Source organism: Phocoena phocoena, chromosome 12 (genome assembly GCF_963924675.1).
Source record: "Phocoena phocoena chromosome 12, mPhoPho1.1, whole genome shotgun sequence".
Classification (NCBI taxonomy): domain Eukaryota; kingdom Metazoa; phylum Chordata; class Mammalia; order Artiodactyla; family Phocoenidae; genus Phocoena; species Phocoena phocoena.
The window spans coordinates 88,501,127-88,521,641 of NC_089230.1; the positions used below are offsets into that span (position 1 = coordinate 88,501,127).

General features: G+C 31.5%; 1 protein-coding gene across 1 annotated transcript in view; it reads left to right on the forward strand.

Moving 5' to 3' along the window:
• Positions 1-20,515, forward strand: part of EYS (eyes shut homolog) — a 1,660,061-nt gene that overhangs the window by 239,982 nt on the left and 1,399,564 nt on the right. Inside the window, 1 exon segment of the mRNA XM_065888819.1 lies at positions 12,805-12,814. Coding sequence (XP_065744891.1) covers positions 12,805-12,814 — 10 coding nt within the window.

Sequence of the window (20,515 nt, forward strand, 5' to 3'; positions counted from 1 at the left end):
TTTTTCTGCCGGTTCCTTTCTTTCATCCTTAAAGCCAAGAATGGTGGTTTGAGTTTGTACATTGCATCACTCTGACCTCCTCTTCTGTCTCCTTCTACTTTTAAGGGCCCTTGTGATTATACTGAATCCCCAGAAAATCAAGGCTATTACCTTTCTTTTAAGGTCATCCTATTAGAACTTTAATTTTATCTGCAACCTTAAATACTCCTTGTTATGTATATTCATGTATATTTAATTTACAGTACTGGGGGATTAGTATGTAAACATATTTAGAGGCCACTATTCTGACTACCACAGAGATGTATTGTAAAGTGTTTTCCTTGGACAAACTAAGGATACTGAGAATCTCAATTAAGCATATATTTTGGATATACCCTTGAATTTGTTTACAATACAAACCTGTTTTTACAGAAATAGAGGAGAGATGAACAAAACAACTTTTAACTTTTTAAAGCTAATATTGTAAATATTGTATCCATAAAAAGTTTATGAATTAAGATAATACTTCACTTCCATTAAATTATGTAGTTTATATGATGATGGACACACTATTAACATTTTTCCTAGTCAAGATTATTATCTTTCAATAGAACTGAGGCCAGAATAAAAGAAATTCCTAGAACCAAGTACATGTAAATTGAGGAACCTGTGAAATATTTGATTGACCTTCTATAGTGTTTCAAATAAGATTGATACATATCTATTTATATTTACTTTTTACTAGGGTTAATTTTTAGAATTGTTAAAACATTTATTTCAAGAGTATCAAGTAGGAGGAGTGGGCAAGATGACACTTTCTGAAGAAAAGTTCTAGAAGAAAACATAAGCAATACACTCGTTGACATCAGTCTCAGCAATATTTTGTTAGAACTATCTCCTTAGGCAAGGGCAACCAAAACAAATACACAAATGGGACTACATCAGACTAAAAAGCTTTTGCTCAGTGAAGGAAGCTATCAACAAAAAGTTGCCTACTGAATTGGAAAATATATTTGTAAACAATATAGGGATTAATATTGGTACATTATAATAATAAGGGTTTAATATCTAAAATATAAAAAGTACTCATACAACTCCATATCAAAAGAACAAATAACCTCATTAAAAAGTCGGCAGAGGATCTGAATAGACATTTTTCCAGAGATGACATATAGATGGCCAACAGACACATGAAAAGATGCTCATCATCACTGATCATCAGGGAATGCAAATCAAGATCAGAAAGTGATATTACCTCACACCTGTCAGAATTGCTATTATCAAAAAGACCACAAATAACAAATGTTAGAGAGAATGTGGATAAAAGGGAACACTCATACCTTGTTGGTTGGAATGTAAATTGGTGAAGCAACAATGGAGAACAATATGGAGGATCCTCAAAAATTAAAAATAGAACTACTGTATGATTCAGCAATTCCACTCCTGGGTATTTATCTGAAGAAAATGAAAACAGAAATTTGAAAAGATATACACATCCCAATGTTTGTTGCCATACTATTTACAGCAGTCAAGATATGGAAGCCACCTAAGTGCCATCAAAAGACAAATGGATAAAGATTATGTGTGTGTGTGTGTGTGTGTGTGTGTACACAATGGAACATTACTCAGGCATAAAAGGAGTAAAAATTTGCCATTTTCAACAACATGAGTGGACCTAGAGGGTACTTTGCTAAATAAAATAAGTCAAACAGAGAAAGACAAATACTGTACGAGTTCACATTTATGTGGATCTAAAAAACAAAACAAATGCATGCACATAACAAAACAGAAACAGAGTCATAGATGATACAGAGAATAAGCAGGTGGCTGCCAGAGAGAAGGGTGATGGGTGGATGAGAGAAATTGGTGAGGGAGATTGAGGAACAAACTTCTAGTAGAAAATAGATGAGTCACAGGTATGAAAATGTACATTGTGGGGAATATAGTCAATAACAATATATCTTTGTATGGTGACATATAGTAACTAGACTTATTGAGGTGATCATTTTGAAATGAATAGAAATATTGAATCACTATGCTATGTACCAGGAGCTAACACAGTGTTGTAGACCAATTACACTTCAAAAAGAAACAAACAAATTCATAGGAAAAGAGATCAGATTTGTGGTTATCAGAGATGGGAGGTTGGGGAAAGTGGATTGGATGTAGGTGGTCAAAGGTACAAACTTCCAGTTATAAGATAAATGAGTACTAGGGATGTAATGCACAACATGATAAATATAATTAACAGTACTGTATGTTACATATAAAAGTTAATAAGAGTCAATCCTAAGCTTTCTTTAAAAAAAAGAAATCTTAAAGTCTGAAAAGACAGAGTACGAAATTAAATTTGATTATGATTTTACATGAAGATATTTAAAAGTATAAAATTCTAATTATAAAATTAGAATTAATCCTGCAAATAAATACAAAAAGTCATTGTTACTATAAGGGTAGTAAGATGAGAAGATAGAAAGTACGTAGTTTTATTTACTTTCAAGTGACTTCAAATAAATGTCAAAGCCAAAAATTAATTTGTGAAGAATAAAATTTGCAATAACTTTACATGAATACATTCATTCCCAACAGGTCTGCAAAATAAATGGTAACCATCAATATCAAATTGTTTCTTAAATTTGCAAAAGCTCTTCCTGACTAGACATATCTCTTGACTGACTAAGGAGACTTTGTTCTTTCAAACTGAATGTTTCTTTTTTTTAAGTCTTATTCTCTTTACTCAGACTTCAAAGTATGAGGAGTTGCATTTATTTAACCTATTTAACTGACAATACTGTATAAAATACGTAGCAAGCACAAAATAGCAACTGAATAAGCCCTCACTCCCCAACAGAATTGAAAGTTGCATGAAAGAGTTGGAACTATTTCTACTTTGGCAAGAAATGTCTGTCACTCTGGCTATACTATTATTTTCTTTCCCATTCTATGTCTTTACAATAACATGTTGACATGAGTCACTTTTACCAGTAGCAATTGAAGCTAGAATGTATTGAAAAACAATTTGTATGTTATTTTAATATTTGACATAAAAACTATAAGTTGAAATCTAGAAATTGTTGTATTACCTTTATTTTTTGATCCTATACTCTCCCCCATCCTTTTCTGATGGCTTCATCCCTTGTTTGAAGATATTAAATTTTAATAAAATAGATAAACAGAAAACTATCCCAAGCAATCATATGTAGTCTATTTGTAAATTGAGTATTGCATGGAATTTTGTGTTGCTCAGGATAAGTGTGATGCAATTCTAATGTATAAAGAATATATTTAAACGACATTTTAAAAGAATTTGAAAGTTTAATGTGGCCATATTGCTGCTCTCCAAACATTAGTATACCGTCCCAAATACTGCCACTGTTTATTGCCTATTGGAATCTGCTCAACCCTGAAGGTGAGATGTTCTTACTGTAAATGCTAAGGCAGTTCTTCAGATGTGGGGAAAAAAAAAGAGGACTACTTGTCTCAACATACTTTCAATATAAACAAACTTGGATTCGGGGGGAAAATATATCTGATGGATCTGATATCATTAAGAAGTGCTAGCCGATGTCAAAATTTAAAGTTTCATGAGACAAACCAACACTCCCATTACTAATTTTTTACCCATTTGGTAAAAAATGCCTTCAGGTGCTGTGCTACCACAGTTGCCACCCTAACTTGGATTGTCTTAACAACACTCTTTTAGAAGATGTAAGTGGTTTTCATGAAAAGTCATGTTTCAAGTAGAGTTATGTGTATGAATTTGTAATGATCCTTAATTTTTAGTGAATTCTATCACCTCACTTCCAAAGTACCTTTGCACCATTTCATCTATGTCATAATTTTATTCTGAATCCCTCCCTCCTGTGTTGTATCACTGTGCAGAGTTCAGTCCCCAAAGTAATGAGCTGGACTAAGTAGCCTTAGTTACAACTATGAAGCTGCTAGTAACCCACGTACAGTGTAAAATCACCAAGTCTCCTAAGACATACCACATCCTCCCACTTATTATCCTAACATACCTTGCTCTGGATTTCTGCATGCTTGAAGAGTATTTCATTTTTCTCCAGAAATCCCACAACAAGGGAAAATAGTGAATCCCCATATGAACTGTGTTTTTTCTTCTATCTTACTTTCACAAATTGCCAGAAACCCAACTCATATCTTTAAAGTACATCATAAATTTTTCCTATGAGTTTTGTTGAAATAAAGTTCTCTCAAAAGAAGAATTTCAGGAAGTTGATAGATAATAAGTTACCCACTGCATCTCTAATAATCAATTAACACATAGGGTATAGCCAATATCTAAGGTAAAAAAATGTATTTAATTACCTACTGTAACACCAGAAAGCAAGCTAATATTACACCTAAGTTTCTGTTATAGGAATTGTAGAGGATTAACACAGAAAGGGAAATAATTTGTGAGGTGCTTTGAATCAACAAACTTAATCCTGACAAAAGCCTAAAATGCAGATATAAAAGACACCATTTTTAAAAATGAGAATATTGGTGTTCAGAGTGGATATTGAAGGCATAGTAAAACTGAAAATTCTTTTAAATTCCTATTTCCTATGAAAATTTTTTATCAGATTCAATATTAAAATCCAAAAGATGCATTCATTGGTAATGTTAAATGAACAACATTAAACTAGCCTTCAGTAAAATTCCCTTGCTTGGGTCTACAATTTTGTCTAGATTTGCTGTACCCAAAATGCAGTGCCATTCACCTAAGAAAATATGAAATGAGCCAAAACAGAGCCTAACAATATAACAGAGCCTAGCACTCATGTGACAGCACCCATGCTTCTTTGAAATTAAAATTAAGGAGGGTATATACTAGAAACAGAGAAGAAAGACTTGAAGAACTTTATTTCTAGTGTTGATTCCATCAAGAGGATATTTTGTGAGCAGAACAAGTCAATTAAACTGCAATAATTTATGTTTTCAAATTTGTAGAACAAGTGTAATAAGATAGATGTTTCTTAAATGTCTCTCAGCTCAGCTCTCTACAATTTGATGCTGCTCTGAAACTAGGATTTCAGAGCTGGTGGCATGGCTCTCATAGAAATTCTGGAATACGCCAGGCTGACCACACTGACTGTGCAATCTACTTGCAGAAATCTCAGTCCAAAGATTGTGTAGAGTCTCTGTTTGACCCGAGGACAATGTCTCAAGAGCTGCTGTACTCTACTTTATCTTCAGCATAATTGTTTACTTCCCTGATATAATTTCTGTATTATTTTTAATAACTGAATCTGAAGAAATTGAATTATTCTAAGGAGGAATAATAAGTTATCTTGGTATAACCTTTTCATTATGACAAGAGATTTTATGAAGCCAAGAGTAATTACTAGAGTTGCCTCTTTATTGATAACTCCAGACAGATGAGAGTTTTACTGGGCATTAAAAGCTTAAGAGTTTTTATTTGAGGAGATTTTGATAGATTGAAGCTGTTAAGTACATGTTTTTTGTCAAACTATTTTGAAGTACCAAAAAAATAGAAGATTGGTAGTCAAGTGGTATGTAAACCAAGATGATTATGATGATGATGATGGCGATGATGATGATGTTTAATACAAATGCTTTAACTGAGTAAAGGATGTTCATATGATTTCAATTATTTTAAACAACAATTACATTGATACATGGTAATTTAAGAATTGTGAAGATAAAATGAATATATCAAAATGATTTATAAATTGCCCACAATTTGAAAATCTGGCAACTGTTAATATTTTGTTAGATGTCTACTTTTATTCACATATAAAATAAAGTGTTGCATTAACATAGATTTAACATTTGAAATTATAAATAGTTGATTTATCTGTTTCCCTACATCTTTTACAAACTTTTCATCATATTGTAATAACAGAGTATTTAGGACTTGGGGAGTTTTATTGATGGTTTAGAATATATAAACTCTTTGGTGGCTTTTGATTTATCAAGCCAAGTCATTTTCCAGAATTTTTTTGCATATGTTCATTCCCAGAGACTGAATGACCAAACTAACACCATCATTAAGTATTATTTTCCTTTGTTGTTTTCTAATTTGATTTGAAAAATACATGTTATTATTTTACTTTTGATTCTATTTCTATTTATTATTAAAATTGTTGTTTTTATGACATAGTTTTTGCTGCTATTTTAAATTTAAAATCAGGGTTTATGCGTTTTTTTCACAGGTTTGATATTGTTGTTGTTGTTACTTTGACTCGTAATGTTTCACGTGGTCTTATTTTATCCACTTATTTAGAGTCATTTATAACATGCTGTGCTGGAAGCATTTCAACTAAATCTGAAGGGCCATCCAGTCTACCAGAAGATTGTGGACTCTAGTCAAATTATCTCGGTATTTTCAGTATATGAATCAGCTGAAGTATAATCACTGCTTGAGAGCCTCAATAATAGATGCATTGTATTTCAGCTTCTAAATATTTGTAGGGGGTGAAGGTGAGTTATGGTGCAGTCATTGCTTGAGAAAATTTTGTTTTAGTTATTAGCTACAGCAAAAAAGTCCAGCTACACTTTTTTACAAATCTTCCTCTTTTTATTAGTGTTTTCAACCGTATAACACACATTTCTCAAAAGTATGAAGAATATAAAATAGTTAGAAAATATAATAGATATGAAATAGTATAAGAAAAAGAAGCACATTTATAATAGTTTCAAATATATGAAATAAAAAAGAAAAAATCTAAACAAGAAATGTGTCATAACTGGATTAAATAAACACAAAATTTTTTAAAGTCTATAATGAAGAATTGTATGAACAGAGGAAAATACCATATTCCCCCAAATTACTTTGGTATAGCAAGGACTATACTTTCAAACATTTTTATTAATATGCTGAAGTTACTAAGAAAATACTTTGGAAATTGAAAACACTTGAAAACAGATATGGAAGTATAAGCAAAACAAATTGTTAAAAAAATTTTGGAGACAAAGGATAATGCATCCTGAAAAGCTTATAATATTTAATGAGAATTTTTTAAACATAATAAATGCACAATCAAAATATACAAATACTATAACAAACTTGAACCTATAGAACCTATGTTCAGTAATCTCAGAAAGATGCTCAGAATAAGAAAACATAGTATTACAGTAAGGAGATAAGACATAATTATTTAATACATGCTCATGGAAAAACTAATTATATAGAAAAATAGTACTCTTTATCTCCCAACATTTAACAATTAAATTAAAATAAATTTTAAGTGTAAGTGTAAAAGAATAAAGGACAGAAGGAAATATTGTTGAATAGTTATGATCTGAGACTTAAGGAAAATTGCTTACGAAGTATAAAAGCAGGAGAAGAAACTGGAAAAGTTGGATATAACTCACTATATAAAATCACAATATATATGTACCACAAAAAGAGAACCATAAAATACTGACACTAACAAATACTTAAGATGTCATTTAAAATATAAATGGGTGTGTATTTTCATAATGTACAGGGAAAATATTCTAAACGTCATAAAATACAAAATCATAAAAGGAAAAATGTGCTAATGCAATTACACAAAAATACAAAATATCTGTATGGAAACAGATTAAAAGTCAATAGTATATACTTTATTAATAGACAACTTAAAACAAATAATATCATTTGGATGAGGTTTCAAATTTTACAAAATAATTTCATAATCATATATTCACTTAATTCTCAAAATAAGAATTACTTGTTCCCAATTAATAGATGAAAAACTGAAGCCCGAGTTGTTGAAATAATTTACTTATTTTTCACATAGTGTGCAAGTGGTAAAGAAACTTAAATCCCAGTATTTTATCTGGACAAAAACTGGAAGCTAACATAGACAATTAAGACTCTTGTTGTAAGTGATAAATGTATGGGTTATTACTTCAATATATTTTAAATTTTATTTTAAATAAAATATTACATAAAAGAAAAAAGTTTTCTTTTGAATCTTGGCACCTTTCACTAAAACACTGTGCCATTTCTGTACCTATCTCTTATTTTCACGTGGGTGGTCAACATAAATTGCCTATTCCATCTAATAGATTTTTCAGGAAAGCAGTCTCAGGGAGCAGAGTCCCTCATCCAATCCTACATGACTCTACAGCTTTCTGGTTTAGAGATGAGGTGCACGGTAACCAGGACAACTGCCCTAAACTTCTTTAGTAACCAGCATGAGTAGCTAAGTGTGCATATGCCCTGTGTGTATGTTCATAAGTTCTATAGAGACTAGTTTGGCATCTGTTCATTGACTCAGCTAAGTTTGTCTATTTTATTAAATAAGGGTGGTTTCTCACACAAAACTTTCCCCTCCATGTCATCCTTCATTATTGATACTGTTCATCACACATAGATTATACTCAAGTCTCCTTGTCAAAATCTCCACCTTCATAAATAATCTCATTTTTATAATCTCAAATATGGATGATCTGGTACCTGATCATCCATATTTGCTTCTTATTTGTAATTCCAGTGAGAAATTGTTTACCAATTCACTGCCTAGTCAATCACACCCATAAACAATGTTCTTCTCATTCTTTTTATTTTTTAAAATTTATTTATCTTTATTTATATATTTTTGGCTGCATTGGGTCTTTGTGAAACACGCAGGCTTTCTCTAGTTACCGGGAGCAGGAGCTTCTCTTCCTTGTGGGCCCTGGGCTTCTTATAGCAGTGGCTTCTCTTGTTGCAGAGCATGGGCTCTAGGCACGTGGGCTTTGGTAGTTGTGGCATGTGGGCTCAGTAGTTGTGGCTCGCAGGCTCAGTAGTTGTGGCACACAGGATTAGGTGCTCCGTGGCACGTGGGATCTTCCTGGAACAGGGCTCGAACCTGTGTCCCCTGCATTGGCAGACAGATTCCTAACCACTGTGACCCCAGGGAAGCCCTTTCTCTTTCTTTATTTTTCTTCATTTTCATTTTTTTCTTTTTATTCTTTTTGAGACCTCCATTGATTACAAGGTTTTCCAACCTTTCTCTTCTTCCTCATACCAGTTAAATATATGTTCTGTTCAAATGTCTTTCCTTGCTCTTCTTCTTTTTTCCATTTTTATCTGGAATACCCTGTCTATTTTGTAACTTTAATTATAACCTGTATGGTGTGTAGTAGTTGATGCTATAAACTAAACCCATATCATGCTCTTACTTTACTATTGCATTTCCAAAATCTTGATAATCCCTTTTAGCTGAATATTCTATCAATGCTTTCAATTCAGCATGCCCCAAATCAATCAATACCTGTTGAAAAAATCAACTCAATCAATATCTTACCTTAAACCAGCTCCTCATGTTTTACTTTAACATATGGTTTGGAGTAAAACCATTCTTCTCATTCTCTCTTTAAAGATATCTCAATGTTACTTTTACAAAAAATAAAAGTGAATTATTTCATTAAATGCCTTTTCATTGTACTGGCTGGCTTTTGTAAAACTAATGAATCTCTCCATGCAGATAAACTTTAGAAATGTTGTTTATTTGGATTTATACCCATGGACAAAAAATAAACCTACATTAAGAAAAAGTAGATGTCATATTGTTGATATTAAACAACGCTTGAACTTTTAAAATTCTGCAAAGTTAACAAAACATCTGTCACTGCTTGGTTGCTAAGTAGGATAAAAGTGTGCTCTTTATTGAATATGTCATTGATTATAATACTTACATTGTAGTTTCTTTTGAAAAGTTTCAGTGCTCACTTTTTATACATAGTGCTCCACTTAGATGATCAGAAACAATTATACATATTAGTCAAGACTACAGAACATAGAAAAAAATGTTTGCTAAGAAGAAAATCAGTTCTTTTCTCTGCTTTTTAAATTCAACAGATGAAACTTTAGAAGATCAAACTATCTTATAAACTGTCTTTTAAGAGATTTTGTTATTTGTATGATCCATGACCCTTTTCAAATTATGTTGACACATCAGTTAACTTTAAAAGATCATAAAATGTCAATTGTTAAGTTTGACAAATGTGGGTGACTCTGTTCTGGTCATAAAGCTTTCTTAAATTTGTAGAATGTAAAAAAAAGTTCGTTGGCAATTTCATTTTTGAAGGTGAACAGAGGAATGACAATTATTTTTGAAGTTTTATTTTTAGAACCATTTACAATCCATTTTGTGCCTAGTATAATGGGACAAAATGGGGACATATTTACAGACAGTGAGGGACAATGGGAAGTCTCCTATTTACAGCTGCATAAATCTAATGTGAGCATATTTTACATAGAGTTATATCCTCTTTCTATATAGAAACAGATGTGGATTTGCCATCTGTCTGTTGTGCGGTGGGTTTTAGCATTTAAAAATCAGCCAAACTTTTTTCCTTTAATAGCATTTTCTGTTTTGCAGCTTTTATTCTTTTGTATTGTGTGTGGGTATGTACTAGTTCCCATATTATTATCCAATCTCTATGAAATCAGGGTCCATATGTTATCCTTAAGAAGAGTGCTTTGTATACATTGTAATTCTCAAGGGTATAGTTAAGGGTATGGATAAAATGTTAGTTAAAATCTTTTTATCTGTCAGTGTAATTATAACACATTGCTTTAAGTTTTGACCTCATCATGCAACTAAATTTCAAGCAAATTTTAACTATTATTTTAATTGCAAGATAATTAAGTCAAGAGTGTAATACAAAAGTTTTGTTCATGCAAACTGATTTATATAAATTTATCAATAGAAGATTAACCTTTATTTCATGTCTGCCAATGTTAAATCTGCAGGCAACATTCATTAATGTCTTTAATAAAATTTAAAAAATGCTAACCTGGTATTGTTTATTTTCTCATTTATATTTCTAATCATTGCATTTTTATAATTGCTTCAAATAAATTTTTATATAAAAATTTATTTTAGAGGATATAATATTTTAATAAATATATAGATGTCAAGGAAGAATTATTGGTGTTCAATAGTATGTGGTACTTTTTGCAACACCTGATGAGTCTCCTGTTCTATCTTGATTTATATTCTATTTTTCTGATTTGTATTTTGGAGAGTGAAGTAACTAGAGTAACTAGAAGTTCTCCCTGTTTCATTAACTGATGCTAAATATTTTGTAGTTCTACAGAACATCATCTTTTCCAGGAAGCATGTTCCAGAAGAATCAAAGACATGAAAAAAATCAATGAAGCTTAATATTTTTTATAACAAGCAGTAAGACTATCACAGCATCAAAGTATTTTAAGATAGGATGAGATTATCTATTCTAGCCTATAAACTAACATGATAAAATCTGCAAGAATCCTGGCAAGCAAATTTCTCTCTTCTCCTTTATTATTCTCATCATAAATCTGAAAATTATTGTGGGGGTAATTTCAATTCAAATTAATATCCCTTATATAAAACCATAAAGTTTTCTTTTTTTGGCTTTAGGACTTACACTGCTTTCTTAAACAAAACAACACACAAATTTGATCCTTTGACCACACTGTATTTTTTATGTTCTCATAACATATGTAATACATTCTGTGTCTTCTAAGTCATCATGGTGATATTAAAGACTTTATACTCTTTTAACATAATTCAGTATCAAAATATTTTCAATAAGTCTTGTTTGGCATACCTTTTTTTGCTCTTTGGCTGCACCACAAGACTTGCAGGATCTTAGTTCCCTGACCAGGGATCAAACCCAGGCCTCATCAGTGAAGTCCCAGAATCCTTACCACTAGACCCCCCAGGGAATTCCCTGTTTGGCATACTTTTAAGATAGACCTCTGAAAGTCACTATCACCTACCTCACCCATATATTCTTTAATTTCTCCTAAATAAATTTTTAAAGACCAAAATTGGAAACAGTATTTTAGATGTGGTCTGATCTGCGTAGTTGATGACAGAAAATTATTCTTCTTTGTAATAAAAGGGTGGTCAGTGACAAACCTCTGAGATTCAACATATAAGGTATGTTGTAAAATGCTGTGCATTTTGTACAATGCTGTGACTGTATTTAATCAATTATGTTGTTCAATTGACTAAAGAAAGTATTATTTTTTGCCCTTATGATCTGTTCAGCTATATCCTGCTCTATTTGATTGCCACATTAGAAATATAAAATAATGCACGTTTTAATAGACATGTAGAATATCTTAAGGCTTAAGGAAAATGTAAGCATTATACATGTTATTTTAGCAACTCAAAGATAACTAGTATTAAAATGTAGGTGTGACCTTCTAGTTTATTTTCTCCTTTTCAAGTAGTAGAATGGTCAATAGTATAGGCTTTGGGAATCTCCAAATAATAGTTTTTAGTTAATATGTATGTATGTATGTATTCATTCATTCATTCATTTATTCGCTTACTTTTTAATTGAAGTATAGTTAAAATTCTTTTTAGCATCTGCCCCTTACATCTGCCCCTTTGTGTAAGTTTAGGACTGAAAACTCAGAATTGCACTGGAAAAGAATTTCAGAGTGGTTAGTGAGTGTATCTTTTCTGTATCAGCTAATTTCAAGCAGGGTTTCCAAGGCACTAACATTCTTATTTTTAAAAGGCTGAGGCTGGACAAAGATTTCCTATAACTCAATTTAGCTTCTGTGAGTTAACAGACAGATCTACCTTAGGATTATTTTAGTAAAAACCACAACATTCCAACAAGTAAATTATCAACTCAGTTGTGGTATTTAATGTGAAATTCCATGACTATTGGTGTTTTACGTGAGAGCAAGATAGTTCATTAAAAGTCAGTTTGCCCTTTGCTTCGTCTATAAGATTTATGTCAAAAGGTAAACTGATCTTTGGTGATTATGACTGATTTCTATCAACATATAGCTTCTGATACTATATTACTATGTTCCAAGTTGATACAATTCTGTTAGTGCACAATGTTCATAGTGTATAATACTTCTTTGTAAAGCAAATGTGAAGTAAATTAAAACAACTTTTTATCTGAATAATATTTTAAAAATCATTGAATAACTTTTCTCTAAATCTTTTAAAAAATACTTGCAGTCATGTATAAAATTACAGTCTCAAGAAATATTTTTAAAGGAAAATATTTTAATTTGATTTGGTGGAATTTTTTAGATTTTAAACTTTCATGAACAATGCATCTATGAATGAGGACAAATTATTTCTTTCAGTTTTGCCCTGGTGGGGTTGGTGGTGAGTTTTGCTTTTTTTTTTTTTTTTCCATGCATATGACACTGTTTCTTTTTTAGTACCAGAAATTTCCTCATGCAAAACTAAGGTAATATACTTCAGTGCTGGGCTTCACCAAATATATACAAATACACATCCAGCATTGTAGAGTTTTATATTTGGAATACTTTGTGTTTATGCTTGACTCCATTATCATGGATAACATACCAGACTTTGTGATGAATAACTTGAAATTAAAGCATTAAAAATGGAAAAGATAAGTTTTAGTCCCCAAAGAAGATCAGTTATTAATACAAGAATTATTTTATATTGCATGGATATCATGAAGATTATTTAACGGGTTAGCTATGGATAATCCACAATTATATTTTATGTACTTTTCTGCAAAGAGGGAGGATATAAACTGTAAAGGCAATTAGAAAAGGGCTTAAGAGCCAATAACTATGAAATCAGTGATATGTCAGTCGTGCTTTTGAGAAACTGGTTTGGTCTGGATTGCTAATTCTACACATACTTTCCTGAAGCTGCCTAGAACTGTTTCAGACCACAGGTTGAAGTAACAAATAATTAGCGACATTGCCTTGTAAATTTCACAGGCTGAGGGGGTCCTACTAAGTTTTTAATTAGAATTATGACTAAATTATTCATTGTCTTTGGGAATTTCCCTGAGGAGGGAGCGTAGTTGAAACTTGCACAAGATAAGAGAGATTTGCTACTTAATATATTGAAATCATTGGAAAAATTATGGGAGGAGATTTTATCATTTGGTGAATTTCATTGTCTTAAAATTCATTCCTCATTTCTGACACAATTATTAGCTACACAAAAGTTATTTTTTTTTAAATAAATGATAATAGAAAATCTATGAATACTTTTGTCCCTAGTTTCTTGTGATAAATGTCTTACAGATTTCTATAGCCTTGCTACTTTTTGGTAAGTCCTCCATTCTGTTGCCTTATTCTCTTGGTCACATGTATTAAAATGTAGCTCTGTAGTTCCTCAGATTACCACTATTTTTATAGTGTTTAAATGAGAGGAAATAGGCCACTTTTAGCATATTGAAACTATTTTGGGTTTATATTGATACATTTTGGTAATATTGTAGCAATACATCTTGTAGTTATTTTCTGATCTTTTTAATTGGTAGATTCCAGTTTATTAAACTGTCCTATTCATAGAAATTATAAGAAATTCTTAGAACTTTCACTCACTACCTAAAGTCATAGAATTTAGCATCAGGCAATTATTTCAATGTATGATTAAGTCCCCTTTTGGTCCTATGCAGTTTAGTACTTTAAAAATTGGCTTCCTTTATTCTAGATGATAATAAGCCCCATGCACCTTTCATTGTAGGGTTACAATTCGTTTCTACTTTACAACTGATTCTGGGAGTGTGAGTATGTATATGTGTGTGTTATAAGTTTATAAAAATCTAACCTTTCACAGTGGGGTTCTTTGGTAATTGACTCATTTAGCTGTTCTCTAATCTGAGTCACTCATATTAGGAAAATGTCCTTGTAATTATTTTATAGCACCATCATTGTCTTGTTACAAAAATAGTTCTTGCAGGTAAAAGGAGGTTTCCTATTTTTAGAAGATTGCACTAAAATGATGTTTGCTTTTTCTCTTCCATTTCCCTGCATACAATTCAAGCCAATACACATTGTATCTGGAATTTTTCTTTCCACAGCTAAGGCTTATTATATTTCATTTAATCTATTTTCAATATTAATAGCACCAAAGCTAGTTGTTCCAACTATTTGGTGACACAGTTTAGTGAAGAATTTGTAAAAGTGTAACAGGAATCAGGAAAATAGGAATAAATGTACTCAAAATTTGAGAAACGTTGTAGAGTGTGAAATACTCTACATGGGTTTGTTGTCTTTATAAAGTCACAATTTGTCTTAAAATATTCCGTGAATGCTTATGTTATTTTTTGTTGCTATTAACTGAAAATAGTTGTTTTAATGATGGTAAGAAGTAGCCATAGTTGAAAGACACACCTCATGATGGCTGATTTACTAGGAATCTGGAAGAGGGAATACTCAAGAGAGGTAAATTTATACTCTGTTTTCTGATTTTTCTCATGCTTTCTATTAAAATTTAAACATTAGAAATGGAATATAATAAATACATTTATATTTGTAAACACTTTAAGAATAATAGTTAAATATTCACACAAAATATGTACCATTGCCATTAACTAAAACTATCATCATATTTTCTTATGCACTGTGTACAACATGGAGCTTATACTTAACTAGACACTTAATTAGACACTATGATGCAGATATAGTGTACTTGCCCAGTTCCTGAGCACTTCCAATCTGATTTCAGCAAGAATAAGATCATTGACTAGTTAAAAATATTAGACTATATTTCTTCTCTGTATAAGAACAGATTCATTATAGATAATAATTGAAAGATCATATATGAATTAACCAAAAATCCTTTCTTTTTAAACTCAATTTCATAGCAATTAGATATACTCAGGCATAGATTTATGTTCAGTGACGTTTATTTCAGGAATAATTGTAAAGACAAAAACGGCACTGAAATATCTATCAAGAAGGCTATAGTTGAATAAACAGTGAGGCATGCACATCATAGGCTACTATGCAGACATGTTAAAAATAAAGGTTTGGATCAGGATATGATCAACTCAGCAGGATAGATTGTTATGTGAGAAGCAAGCTGCAGTAGGTAGCATGATACTATTCTTATGAAACTGAAATTGGGATAGTTTCACTTCCACCAGAGAAAGTCACATTTTAGGAATAAGGGGCTGCTTGTAGATCACCTTTCTTTAGAACACCTCAAAAGGTTGAAAAAAAATTAAATATGTTTTAAAACAAATGAGAGGTAAAATGGCAGTGTTTTTCACCGAACCAAAGTATGGAAGAGGACGGATATCCAGAGTGATAAGCAATGGTGTTCACTTGGTACATCTGCCAATTTTGAACAAGTTGCTCGTAAGGTTAAGAAACTAAACAGCACTTCAGACAGCCTCAGAGGACTGAGGGAAAAGCCACCATCTGGCACTGAATAAAGGAGGTTGCACAATAAACTTCTTTGTTTACATGGGCTGAAACCGCAAAGGGACCACGACTTAAGAGAAACAGCGACTTGGAAATAGATAAGACTATAGATAGACAATGATTATGGGCCCATTTTAAAGTATCTCAAATGTTGAAATTAGGTGGTGATACTGGACTACTACTGAGTTGAATGGACTTGAAGAAGCAAACATGTGAAATTGGAAGAAAGATAACTTCATCTCATGCCTCACATAATTTCTACAAACAATTTTAAAAATAATATAACAGGTTCATAAATAACCATAGACATAAAGAAAACAGACAACTTGAAAAGGTATGCTTTTTCTGTTCAAGGGAATAATGGCAAGATGAAGAAACGATAAGAAAACTGAGTAAAATTTCTAAAATTGAGAAAAAGTAATAAGTGAAAAACTGACTATAGAACTATAACACTAAATGAAACAGATGAAGGCAGAGGTGTGATGATTTGTAATATGTAATATAGAATGAAGCTCAAACAGTTGAATGAGTTGGGAAATACACATATATTGTGAGATATATAAGGATAAAATAATGTGTAACAAGCAGGTATTTGGATTCCCAAAAGGAAGGGTGTAGAAGCAATATTAGGAGAGATAATGAACAAAAATTGTGCCAAAAGGTTACACAACCCCAAATCAGTTTCAAGAAGTCCTTAACACCGGAGGCAAGATTTAAAATATCCGCATTTATCTCTATTCCTCTATCTCTTTACCTATCTATGTATCTCTGTGTCTATGTATCTACAGCCTGTGTCTCTTGATTCCCCTATTTATATTCCCCTCAACATTTCACAGCAAAAGTACTGAAAACTAACAAGGAAATGAAATCTATGTAACTTTTTTTCTTAAGATATAATTCACATACTATAATATTCACTCTTCTAAAGTGTACAATAAAATCATTTAGAGTAAATTCACAATGTCATGAATTCTTCATTACTATTTAATTCCAGAACATGTTCATTACTCCCGATTTTTCTTCCCTTCAACCTCTGGTAACCACTGATCTATTTTCTATCTCTAACGATTTACCCATTCTGGATATTTCATATAAATGAAACCATAAAATATGTGATCTTTTGTGTCGGGCATTTTTCACTTAGAATAATGTTCTCAAGATTCATTTGTGTTGTAGTATGTATCAATAGTTCAATCATTTTTATTCTTGAAAAATATTCCATTGCATGTATATACCACATTTGTTTATTCATTCCTCAATTACTTTGGGCTATGGACATTCATGTATAAGTTTTGTGTAGATATGTCTTTATTTTCCTTTGATATATTCCTAGAAATGAAATTGGAATGATAATGACATTTGAATTTTATGTAATTTCCATGTGTCAGAAATGGTATTCTATTTTTATTTTTTCTTCAACTATTTAAAAATGTAAAACTAATTCTTAGCTCATGGACAGTAGTAAAATTGACAGCAAGTAGACTTTGGCCCCTGTGCCATACTGTGCCAATCTTTACTCTGTCTTCCTGGAGAGAATAACTGCACTGCAACTCCTCTTAAGCAGCAAAACCATGCCTTCTACATTGGCTTCACCCCACTGTATACCTGCCTACATCTTCCTTCTTTAAGGGTAACAAAAATATTTCCAATTTTAAGTTTTTAAAATAGAAAGATTGAATTTTAATGTTTGCACATGGGAAACATATGAGTAATTTTAATTATCTGTTTAATTTCATTGTAGAGTCTATACTTTTATGAAAAAATGGTAATTCAGCCTTGTTTTAGCTCTTTTTTATAGTTAAAGTATGTTATGTTGATGGAAATATTTTAAACTCTACAAAACATATGTATTCAAAAGAAAAGTGTTTATTATCTGTTATAAAAATGAATTTTAAAATGGATAGGAAGAAATAAAAACTGATAAAAGCAGTTGAAATTAACTAAAAATAGAATAAATACAGAAAAATACTCAAATAATGGAGACAAAGAAGTACAAAATGAGGTATGGAACTCAGAGTTGAGAAACAGGAATGAGAATTTTGGAATCAGAAATAACTGTAGCAGTGACACAGACTCCTGAACCTTAAATTCCAGCAATTCAGTTTGGAAAGGATTAGACTGTAGACAACATAATATGTTTTGAAAAAATTAGAGAGCATAAAGAATAAAATAAAATATGTGTTCGATTAGGGAAAAAAAGGAAAGTTACCACAGGAGGAAGCTGTATTGCAGTGAAGAGAGAAGAGATTTGAGGGTTTCAGTGCAGAGGCCAAGGATGATGGACATTGCCATCAGAATAAAATATTCCGAGATGCTAGCTTGCCTTCAGAAAGAGACAACTCATTTAAAATTCAAATTATCTTCTGTATTTTTAGCTCTAGGGCCCAGGACACCTCAGCACATATATGCCACCACTCCTTGACAATAGAACTATTTAAGAAAAGAAAAATATAAAGTAGTCATATAGTAGTCATAAAGTAGTATTAATAATCTACTAACTGAGAAAAGGAAATTTGAAGCAGCACATCCTCATTTTGTGTGTGTGGTATATGTGTTTGTCGATGCTGAAATATCAATTCAAAATATAGACCTACATGAAGGTCTATATTTCACAGGTCTGAAGCCAAATAGAAATGGTCTTTCCATTGGAAAATAAGAACTTGAACCATTCATTGCCAGAGGGTTACTAGGGATTTCCTTCTGTATCCCTCATATCCCAATTTTTTTCTTGCATTTCAAACTCAAAACGATAAAACCTTACTCTTCAACTTCATTGAGCTTCACTGATTTTAAAAGCTGTCACAAAGATGATCTTATTTGTCCCATACAATCCTGAGAAATGTATAGCACCAATATTACCATCTCTCTTTATAAATGAAGACACAGAAATTTAAAGACAAAGTTAAAAAAAAAAAAAAAAAAACAAAGTGTTGTAGTCAAACGCAGTTGGTAATCGGCTAAGACAGAATTCAGCTTGCTGGATTTGAAAGCCCATACTCTTTCCATTAAAAAAATATTACTCTCTTCTGTGAATTTATAATCCCTGTAGTGTATAACATAGTTATTTGCATGTATAAGATGTTTAATAGCTAACCGTGAACATTGGTATGCATGTATCTTCTTGAATTAGTGTTTTTATGTTTTTTTGGATATATACCCAGGAGTGGAATTGCACAGCAGCATTATTTACAATTATCAAGGTATGGAAGCAACTTAAGTGTCCATCAACAGATGAAAGATAAAGAAGATGTGATATATATACAGTGGAATATTACTCAGCCATAAAAAAGAATGAAATAATGTCATTTGCAACAACATGGATGGACTTGGAGTGCATTATGTTAAGTGAAATATAACAACACTTATGTTGTGGTACAGAAAAAGAAACAATCAAAATACATTTAGGAACTAAGTTAATGTCTTGAGACATATTAACAAATATCTTGGGGATGAACTAGGAGGTGATCAAAAAGTGAAGCAGTAGTCAGAAAGTACAAGGTTTATATAATAATCTAAAGAATATAAAACATATACTAAAATTTATGCCAAAGCATTAAAATATTTTAGTAGGTTATACCAGGATAAAATTTATAGTCTAGAAAATTTACTCATTGTAGAAGTTTGATTAGAAAAGATAGAATGCAGGGAGACAAGTTAGCATGTAATTGTAGCAACTGAGACCAGAAACCGTGAGACTTCAGATGGTGGCAACTAGAAAATGGGGAACCAGGAAAGACAGGAGGTGGTTTGAGGGGGAAAATATAATAAATATAGAGACATTTGGATCAGAATTTCTAGAAATATTCACAGAGAGATAGAACTTAGATATTTAAATCTTGGGCATATCAGAGAATTCTGGGATATAATTATTAATCTGGGACATAGAGGCATATGAGACAGTTGAAGAAAAAGAGAATAAGTAATTCATGCAAGGATCATATTTAACATAAGAACAGAAGGCTGAATAAACAACCTGAAAAATATTGACATTTAAGGATAAATATCAAAGATATCTACAAAGGATATTGAGAAGAAACAGCCATGAATTAAGTTCACTGAATCCAACGTGGTGATGGTCAACATTGCCAGGGGTCAATAAAACAAAAAGAGTAGGTTCATGACTTTGAGCCTTGGAAAGTGATCAGTCTAGTTGTCTGCAATTGTGCAGCTTTATGGCCTTGAACAAGTTTGGTCTCAGATTCTTAGGTAAAAATTAGGGAAAATAGCAATTACAACATAGTGTTTCAAATAAATTAATTTAAAAACAAATTATCTGGAACAGTCAAAATTTTAGAGAGGACACTTATAAATTGTTTTCCAATGTGTTCCCTGTACCCAGAATCTGGAACTGAGATTAAAAGAAGGCAGGTGATAAACCAAAGATAATATAACCTGAGACTTGGATCAGGTCTCCAAATTTTACATTTA